Here is an 11,217-nt window from a genome sequence, read left to right on the forward strand (position 1 = left end):
ATTCTAGAAGTTTTATGGGCCCTGATGCTTACGGAAGCATAGACAACCCTGCGGTTGATCACCTGGGATCATTCCTCCACCTTTTGATGTGTCAATCGCCTCCAACATTGTCACAACTTCATCCATTTCGGGCCGTTTGTCAGGGTTTGCATCCCAGCATCGTTTCATTACATTCGCAAGAGAACTTGGGCAGCATCTTGGTATCTCGGGCCTTAGATTCTGCATATTTTTACCACGTTTAGAATTGTAAAATGTCTAAAATGCCCTGTGATAACAACAATGAACAAATTTGATTTGTTATCTGGCCAGTAATAGAACCGCAAGTTCAGTGAACTGTTCGGCTGGAAGGTTGTTTATGTTTGTTCGTTTAATAAACAAATGAAGGTGAACACGAATTTTGTTCATTTAGTTAAAGAACCGAATGTGAAAACATGACTCATTCGTCATTTATGTTCGTTTATTTACATTTGTTTATGTTCGTTCATTTACGTCCATTTACGTTGGTTCATTTAATAAACGAACGAACACAAACACAAACTTTTGTCCATTTGATTGAAAAAACAAACGTGCACACATATCTCATTAGTTTATGTCTATGAGACCGTGAACATTCGTTTATTTTACATTTGTTTATTTTTGTTCATTTACGTTCGTTCATTTAATAGAGGAACAAACATGAACTCAAATTTGTTCATTTAATTAAACAAAGAACATGCACACATGTCTAGTTCGTTTATTTACGTTCGGGAACATTCATTTAAGTTCGTTTATTTATGTATATTTATGCATTTAAGTTCATTTATTTATGTATATTTATGCATTTAAGTTCATTTACATATGTTCGTCCGTTTACGTTTGTAAAAATGTTAATGCAAATATATTTATTACTATAATTAATTTAATATCCAGTTGCATTTCATACTTAAGGACCTTTATTATATATCTTTGTTTACTTCTTAAATGTTGAATTTAACGATCATGGTATGTTTGACTTTCATTTGGAAACACGTTCAATTATGCTCATTCATTTATGTTCCTTTGTGTTTGATTATGTTCGTTTGTGTTGGTTATATTCGTAAAGCGTTCGTTTAAAATATTAACAAATGAACATAAACGAACACGAACACCTTCATTCATGTCCATTCGGTTCGTTTACAGGCCTACTAGTTATTAAAAGTTTAAAACGTCCTTCTATAACAACAAAAACGATAATATACCTGGCGAACGACAGCTGAAGTGACTTCTGAAAAACTAAGGTCAGGATACGGCATATCACAGCAATATATTTCCCATAAACATATGCCAAAACTATAAACATCGCATTTCCTATTATACGGGTTGCCATTAAGAACCTGAAATAATAAAGACCGTTTAAAACAACATATAAGAAACTGAAACTTGTTTTAAGTGTGACAAAATGACGATTAAGGACATACCTCGGGAGCCATATAGCCAAGCGTCCCGGTTTCACCGGTCATGTCGTTAGGGTTTGAGGCTTCAACACGCGCAACTCCAAAATCAGCTATTTTAATAGTTCGACTTTTGTCAAGTAACATATTTTCGGTTTTCACGTCTCGGTGTACAATCTTTTGAGAGTGCAGGTAGCTTAATCTAGTAACAAGTCAATTTAATGAAAATCAAGAATATGAAAAGAGAGATGCATTTTGACATTTTGAGGTCAAATGGACATGCTTTCAACGTCTAAATTGACAAGGATTCGTTAAGTATATGTGAAAACTTTAATAACTACATTAAGCAAGTTTATAATATATATATAAAAAAAAAACTTTGTTACAAATTTATAATTGTTTTGAAATATAAATTTAACTTGAATGTAGTTTGTTTGACCTTCAAGTCAACTATTTAAGTAAGAAAAGAAAGAAACATACATTTTGACATCTTTAGGTCAAACAAACTTAATTTAAGTAATTATACAAATTTCGATAGTGACATCAAACAAAATGATAATATATAAAATCAGGAACCTTTGGTGTTATATATGTTTAGAGATCTAAACTTTAATTAAACTGTAGTTCGTTTGACCTTTGACTCAACTATCGTCAACAAGAAAAAAAAAGTTTTAACATCTTTAGGACAAACAAACTTACTTTCGAAGTCTAAATTGACATGAATTCTTTTAAGTAACTCGATATCATTTAATAACTACAATAACCTAAGTAATAACCTATAAAATCAGGGAACTTTGTAGTAATATTTTTTTGAAAATCTAAACTTTAACTAAAATGTAGTTCGTTTGACCTTTGACTCAATTATTATCAACAGGAAAACAAAAGAAAGATACGCTTTGACATCCTTAGGTTAAATAAACTTACTTCAACAAAGAAATCGACACGGATTCTACAAGTAATAATATACATTTCAATAACGACATCAAACAAAATAATTACATATAAAATCAAGAAACTTTGGTGTTGTGCGTGCTTCACGATCTAAACTAGTAAATCGTAATTACAATATAGTTAACAAAAGAAAACATACCCTCTTGCAAGATCAAGTGCTATTTGAACAACCACTTTAAACGCCAACTTCTGTCTTCTATTTTTTATCAAATAATTCTTCAACGCACCCCCGGGAAGATATTCCACCACAACACAACAAATATTACTCGGCATACCGATTTGACCATTTTCAGTTTGTACATTTAACTCTGACGAACCCATTGTTGCACCTATAAACTGCATTGCAATAAACATACAATCTTTAATTACAAAATAGCAATATCATCTTGACCCAAATTAATATTTCAAACTTTATGACTTTAGACGGCGGGAGTACAAGAAAATCAAACACATGTTCGAGAATACGTTGCATCCTTCAATCTATAAACCGAAACCAAACAATAAATGATATTCCAACTTTATGACGTTTATTAGACGGCGGGAGTACAAGAAAGTCAAACACGTGTTCGACAATTCGTGATATCCTTCAATCTATAAACCGAAACCGAACAAAAACAATAAATGATATTATGATTCGTAAAGGGCAAAATAGTATATGTTAAAAACTAAAAATAACAAATGCACAACCTCTAAACACAAAATAATTAGATCTTGTTGACTGAAATTAATATTTCAAATTTTATGACGTTTATGAGACGGTGTGACATTTATGAAACGGTACGAGCACATGAAAAGATAACACTTTCGTTTTACGTGCAAAGTTGGCGGCAAATAGCGCGATACCATTTAACCAATAAACCGAAACTCAGCAAAACAATAAATGATATGATCAATATATAGTCTATAACTAGTATATTAACGTTGATGGATACGTAAAATTACCTAATTATGCAACACAACAAGCTAAGGTTACGATTCATAAAAAGCAAAATAGTAATATGTTAAAACCTAAACAAAATAATGAATGTACAACCTCTAATCACAAAACAATTAGATCTTGTTGACCCAAATTAATACTTCAAATTTTATGACGTTTATGAGACGGGGTGACATTTATGAAACGGTGCGAGTACATGAAAAGAAAACACGTGTTCGTCTTACGTGCAAAGTTGACCACAGATAACACGATATCATTTAACCTATAAACTGAAACTGAGCAAAACAATAAATGATAGATCAATATATAGTCTGTAACTGGTATATTAACGTTGTTTGATACGTAACATTACCTAAATTATCCATAACAAGAATTCATAAAAGGCAAAATAGTAATATGCTAAAAAAAGTATGACCTTTGTGACATTAGGATGATCAAGTTTATGCCAAACAGCAACTTCTTGTGTAAATGCAGCCCTTAAAGATTGTATTTCAGCTTCTGTTCTGTGACCTTCTTCTCCCCAGTCCAGCAGTTTCACTTATAATTACAAGAATGCCATCAGCTTATATAATAATATTATCAATATCAATAAAATTAAATTTAGCATAATTGAGGCTGAGATCCTAGTTTGTAGGCATAAATTCATACAATATAAAAGCAAACTCAATTATTATTAATATTATTATTATATAGAATCAAGTTGGATCACATGATGAAAGTCAGAAGGACAACATCATCAATCCAAGTTACAGGAATCACCTGCACAAATGCTGGAACCCTAATTTGTCTAAGTCACGGACTACATGTTCAATACTCTCACTTTTTTACACAACCTCCACCCGCCACCAACCACGTCATTCCTCCACCTTGTCCCGCCACCACTATTAGCATAAACCAGATAAGACCCACAAGACCCAAGCCGGACCAGACCCGGTTATTAACAATAGGGTCGTTTCTGAGACCTAAGATTCCCGGTCGGGTCTGACCCATTTACAGAAACCGAGTAAGACCCGAACCAATCAGACCCAGTTATGTATTTACAATAGGGTCTGTTCCCGGGTCTAGAAAATACCACTAAACCGTTCCGGGTCTGGGTCGGGTCTCGCAGGTCTGACCCATTTACAAAAACTGAGTAAGACCCACGAAGAGCCGAACCGATCAGACCCGGTTATTAACAATATGGTATGGTTCCCGGTTCTGAAAATACAACTAACCGGGTCCGGGTTCGGGTCGTGTCTCGCGGGTGTGACCCGTTTGCTCACCCACTAAATTAAAAAAGCCATAATTAACATACCCAAATAACAAATTAAGAAAATGAAGTTAAATATATTGAACTGAGATTAACAATTAGGGTTACAGAAACCTCACCGGCGACATCGATGCCGTCGTATACGCCACGGTGGACGGTACCAAAAGTGCCACGTGCAAGAACACCTTTGATTAAGAGCTTAGAAGGATCGATCTCCCACTCCTGCCGCTCGTTCAACCTGGGTTTTGACGGTGGAGTGGAATCCTGAAACTCCGGCTGCTTTTTCTTGTTCTTTTCCATGGTCCATGCTCGATTGAGATGGCGTTCGAGCTGCTCGTCTAGGCTTTTGAGGTCGATTTGATCTGCTCGTACGAACCCGTCATTGCTGTTGTTATCTTTCATGTTTTCCGGTGGGTTTTCCGGCGAGTGGTGAAAGAGTTTATTTAGGAGGGAGTCAAGAGGGTGTGTGTGTGACTTATTATTGTGTTGAGTGAAGTTACAAAAGTGGTCCTTTGACTATAAGTTGTTGTTTATGTTTAGTACCTTCTAAGTGCTGAATTTACATTACCAGTTCTTTTTCAAAAACTATGAGAGGGTTTACTTTAGGGATGAGATCGGGACTGTATCGGTCCCGGTTCTGAAAATCCTGGTTTCGAAAATCACCAATTTTTCGTACCGGTACCGAAGGTAAAAAATCGGAAAATACCGGTACCGGTCCCGATACCGAAACTCAAAACTTTGGTACCGATTTGATACCGTCTGTACCAAATCGGCACCGGGTACCAACCAATACCTGTACCGAATTTGCCTATCCCTAGTTACTTTAGTCTATGGCGGTTAAAAAGAATAACCTAATGTTCAATTCCAGTGTTGTCCGTCCGTCATACGTTTGATTATTTATTATTTTCTTTTATCTTAACTCTCAATTTCTAGTATCGTTGTTCGTCAACATCTCTGCTACAGATTCGTGGTACATAAGTCATCTTAAGTCTAAGACAGATCCTAATAAAATAAGTATATCCTTTTTTACTTTTCAGAAGGTTTCAATTTTAAAATATGACTTACCAACGAAAAAGTTGACGGCTCGAAATTTCATGAACTAGCAACCTCGACCTATATTTTTCATTAGTATGTTTTGATAGATATAATTTTCTTATCCTAATTTTATTATAATACTATGTTTCGATGCATTACTTTTGTAATTATGACATGTTAAATCGGCTAAAAGATTGATGTAATATTTTTATTAAAATTTTTATTGTAAGAATTAAATTGTAGCATATATACGGGAAGGCTCATCAGAGAACTTCTGTTAGGGAGAGAATTAGAGCTCTCTTACGCAGAGGGTTGTTTTTTGTAAAATAAAATACTCCCTAAACACATCTCAAACACATGCAACTTCTCTTGTCTTCCCTACACCTTCACTCTCTTATATGCGGCATACAACAGTTGACCATTGACTCTCAAGCTTCGATTTCAGTCGATTATGAGCCCTAATTGTTGATTATGAACCAAAATCGTCGATTCTAAAGTCTAATTGGCGACTGCTATTGAAGATTGATTCTCTGATCGTGCATTGTGACGTCTATACAACCGTTGAAGATTGACCCTCAAACTTCGATCTAGTCGTTGAACATGTCAACCGAAGGTATTTCAATTGTTTTTACTATAAATTTTGATTTGGTATTGACGAATTTAGTCCAGACTCAACTATTACTAAAGGAAAAAAGAAACATATTTTGTTTAAATGGGTTCATTTGTTGATTTTGATTCAAATTCTGGTAATTCAGGTATTCCTTGCATTTTACTGATGTTGAGCAGGCCTGACCTTGAAGGTGTGTGAGCCTCACCTTCGGCTGGGACACTTTCTTTTCGGTGGCCAAAATTTTTTTATATATCTTTTATATGTATTTAAAGAATAATTCTTATCTCTACTATGGGCAAAAGCAAGAGTGTGATTTTAAGAGATTTATAATAAATAAAGCACATGTTAAAAGCTTAAAGAGGGAAAAAGGGCATTCTAACAATTAAACATCACATGTCTTCGAATTTTGTTAATAATAATTACAACTATACCCTTTAACTTTAGTTGCCTTTTGTTAATTTTAAAAATTGTTACATGATTGTCCCCTCATCTTTAACTCTTAATTTGACAACTTTATTTAAAATTCTTATTCTTTCTATATCTTTTAATATACCATGTTTAAAAAAACTGAACTTATCGTTGCGTCGTACTTATTTTTGTCGATATTTCGATGTAAATTTTGTTTAATAGCGAGATACGGATTGTAATGTATAAGTTATTAATTCATCAATGTACAACTCTCATATTATAAATTACTTCAAAATTTGTAGAAGCAACTAGTTTAAGAAACCTGTTTCCTCAAAACCCAATTTTCCTCATTATTTTGCATGTAACCTCCATACAATATACGTTTCTTTCACAAAATTCCCAAAGTCGGTCAGAAAAACCTAATCGGCCGGAAAGAGATTCACTCGACTCGATTACCCACCTTCACCTGTAAACGAGCTGTCAAGAACCAGTTGTGGATCTTGCGATGCAAACAGAATTGGTGAAGTAAAATAGTGCGTAGCTTCTCGCGGCTGGGAAATGAAATCAACTTGATATTGGATATTCCCGACCAAAGGCGGCGAAACATGCCGAGGTGTAACGATTGTCCATAAGCACATGACACTAATTAAAGTGACAGTATTGAATAAACTCATTTCATTTCACAACATCGAAAATGTCACATAACAATTATCCATAAAATAACCATAAACAAGATATCACAAAATATGGCAAATTTGATATTGTTCATTTTTACTAATATTCTAAGGTCTTTGATGTCGTTTTCTTCACAATCATAAATCAACCAAGATGCAAACCTGCAACATTTCATAAAATAAAGTTTGTCAACACAAAGGTTGGTGAGTAATTCATAAGTTTAATCATATTAGTATATAATAAAGATAGCCACAAAACTTGCATACGAAACGATAAATAAAAGTGGTAATTTGGATAAATAGATATCGCTACACACATTAGCGACACCTAGCTATAAGGGGATGCCAAATAGTCTAGGATTTTATAGTTATCGTTAATTGCATTACGTTAACGACACCTTGCTATAAAGGGATGCCAAATAGTCTAGGATTGTATAGTTCCACCAACCAAAAGCGATAAACACATAGGCATATAAGCATAGAACACCAAATCGAGCAATTATTTAGGTAAAGTATACAACTACGTTTGTGGTTTAAGATTCAAATATAAAGCATTTTGTTAAATAAGTATGAAATGTCACCCCCAAAATAAAAGATGGAAAATGGGGTATGAAGTACTCACCTTCAAGTAGTAAACTTGAAAGATGATAATTTGGAGATTTGTCGGAACGACGAGTTTAACGCACAATGCCTAAAAAGAAAAGAAGTCTTGAATTTAGAAAGGTTGTCTTGAAGGTCTTTAAACAAAATAAATGTTGAGAAATGTAAATAATTAAAGTTCAAGGTTTAAAATGTAACTATTTAAGAATTTATAATAATAACCCTTTAAAAATGTAAGTTTGCTCGAAACCGGGTTAAAGTATCTAACCTTAATATTTACTCAACCTATGTTAAGTAATAAGGTGGGTAAAATGCAAGAATGCAAATCCCTTTGGAATAAAGATACTAAAACGGTTTTTTTTTTTATCGGGTGTTCGGGTTGTCGGTCCAGGTCTTGATAATTGGTCAAACCCAAAGTCAACTTTCCAAAATATTGAATGTTATGAGATAACTCAATAAAATTTAATAAGATTTAACCAAGTATGTAGTTCCATTGTTTTAGAACTAACAACGCACGTTAAGCGAATGTTCGGTTTTGTCGGTCCAAACTTTGTTATGAGATCAAGTTGGATCCAACATTTCCAAGTACTTAAGAAAATATTTAAAAATCAATTTGTAACTATTTTTAAAGAAATATACAAGTCTTGATGGCTAAAAAAACACACACACTTGTATGTCTTAAGCGAGTAAGAATCGGTTTGGTTCGGTTTCCATCTCACAACAAGTTCATAGATGGTTTCCACATGTCCAAACACTAAAGAACTTGTATAATAATGTACAAATAAAAATACTTTAAGGTTTTACAACCAAAAGTTAACAATAAAGTCTTTAAACAAAAGTTCGGTTTCGGTTCGGATCGTGTTTCGGGTTAAGACCGAGGTAAGATTCTACAAACCCATAACCATAAAATTTGTAAAAATGATTTTAGAAACTTAGATCTAACAATAAGTATGTTTAAACAATTATTTAACAAAACTAGTAACAAAGTTCGGTTTACGGTTTAGAGCTATTTACGGTTAAACCGAAGCATAGACTCTTAAAAACCCATAACCATGGAACTTGTAAACATGACCAACAAACTAAAATAAGCAAGATTAATATGTATGAACACGTTATATAGATGTATATATATCAAAGACACGAAGTCCTCCATGAAGCCTTGCCTTATGAGGTCCGAAACCTCACCGACCGGAATCGGAGAAGCAACTACCAAAGGTAAACAAGGGGTGTATATTATATATATGTTGCACAACCATAAAACAAGTATTAATAAGGCTACATAAACTAATTAAGATGAAAGACTAAAAACCTTCAAGAACACTTAAGAAGATAACCTTGAATATTTGATGTTTGAGAGAGTTTTTTTTCTTTTTGGAGTTATAGCAAGGAAAATGAAGAGGAAATGTGGTGTATATATAGGGTAATGTTGGTGGTTAAATATGGGTGTGAGACACAAGAGTTTTCATGCAAAATGGATCAAGACAAAAACACAAAACAACAAAAAAAAATAAAAAAATAATAAATAAATAAATAAAAATAAAAATAAAAATAGGATGTTTTCAAGACCCAACAAGTGTGAAACAATATTGTAACATAAATCCATCATTTTGATTATAACATAAGCTTCGGTTTACAAATTGGGTCGGTTTACATAATAAACAAATACAAAAACGAATACAAACAAGACCCGAAATTGACGAATGTCACACTCCTTTTAACTCGTTTTTCGCCCTTTTCAACCACGTTTAACTCTCAGAACCTATATTGCACAAATATATTAGTATTATACAAATTCTAAATAAAAACGAACAAAAACTAATAAAATGTTATACATAAATATACAAGGGAAATATATATTTTTATCATTATATCAAATATCCCCACACTTATTCTTTTTTCGTCTCTGAAGAAGTTTAATGCAATGGAATCAAAATCGGTAAATACGGTCTTAAAAACATATAAGTTATATTAAAGCTTACAAAAACGCAAAAACCACGATCACCGATATTGTTGTCCACTTAAACCCATGCTTTGATCTTTACCGTAACAAGTAAGATCCAACAATTTCATTATTTTATATAATATAGTGGAACCCACAGTCAAGACCTGTTTTCTTTTAGTTCTTACCGGAACAAATAAACGTCGAATGAACGTAATTGGAACCGACCGAATTTGTGTCGAGTTGCCGCGTTAATGTCCAAGACCCACAACGCTTAAGTTTTACCACCGTTTGGGTTTATCGACCAAATAAACATTGAATATTTTGGTTTTTGTTCCTGTACAATAAAGCACATAAGCAAAACCAACCAAATTCGCGTCGACTTACTGACTTCACGTTTGGGTTTTACTACCGCCCAAGTTTTAGCGACCTGTCCGTCGCAATGCGCCAGATAAATCACTAGTTGTTTAAATAAACTTGTTTATTAAAAAGAGTTTACATCAGCAAATTTGAATAAAAGAAATTAAGTTTGTGAAAATGAATTTCCAAGAGAAATTATATATATGGTTACCATAGAGTGGGATTTGAAACTGACCCTTGGATCAAAATCCAAGATTTAATATTAACCGTCTGATAAGGGCATCCAAGATTGAATATTAACCGTCCGATAAGAAGATTGAATATTGACCGTTTGATAAGGATTAAAAACTAACTCTTTTCCACACATGTTTGAATATCCAACTACCCACTTTATTTGAAAATTCAACTATTGATATTGATATTGAATATTGCAGGTGATATAATTATTAAATTACTTTTATATGCTATTTTTTTTATCCTAATTATATAATACTAATACATATATAAAAATATATATATAAAGTTGAGTAAACCATACCCTAAGAATGGGAACATAGAGATTATATTAATCAGAGTTACATTATAATGTGTATGTCTAAAGTTACTGACAAAGACATTTTTTGGCTTAAACAAAACTTAATTTTCACCCACTTTTCCAGCAAGAGACGTCACATTACAAAAAAAAAAGAATACAATGCAAAGCAAATTGAATCAACTATAGTCCAATGTCTACTTTCAAGGTGCTTCCACAAAAGGTTCATGGGCTTAGGTATAAACTTTTGTGGAACATTATTCAATTAGAATGGTGGCTTAAATATGCTCAAATCTTTTTAAATTTTAATTTGAGTTAGTGTCTTAAGAATATCACATCTATTTTGTTTTATCTTCTTTGAAATTAACTTTTAGCATTTGTATTATTGTGAAAACAGAAATAATAAACATAGACTGATTGAATAATATTTAAATATGCTTATTGTTATTTAAGTTTTAATTAAAAACATTTGGTTTTGAAAATGTTTATTAGTAACGTGCTTTAAAAATGGTT

General features: G+C 32.9%; 1 protein-coding gene across 1 annotated transcript; it reads right to left on the reverse strand.

Moving 5' to 3' along the window:
- Nucleotides 1–4,979, reverse strand: LOC143548328 (serine/threonine-protein kinase 52-like). The gene is made up of 6 exons (XM_077039529.1): nucleotides 4,666–4,979; nucleotides 3,713–3,834; nucleotides 2,500–2,696; nucleotides 1,437–1,611; nucleotides 1,218–1,352; nucleotides 1–219 (listed from the first exon to the last, which is right to left on the reverse strand). The coding sequence occupies exons 1-6, from the start codon at nucleotides 4,946–4,948 to the stop codon at nucleotides 13–15; spliced, it is 1,119 nt and encodes a 372-aa protein (XP_076895644.1). The 5' UTR covers nucleotides 4,949–4,979; the 3' UTR covers nucleotides 1–12.
- Nucleotides 4,980–11,217: the final 6,238 nt, after the last annotated feature.

Source organism: Bidens hawaiensis, unplaced genomic scaffold (assembly GCF_021521415.1).
Source record: "Bidens hawaiensis isolate Kalapana, Puna unplaced genomic scaffold, B.hawaiensis_p1.1 tig00015054_1, whole genome shotgun sequence".
Classification (NCBI taxonomy): Eukaryota; Viridiplantae; Streptophyta; class Magnoliopsida; order Asterales; family Asteraceae; genus Bidens; species Bidens hawaiensis.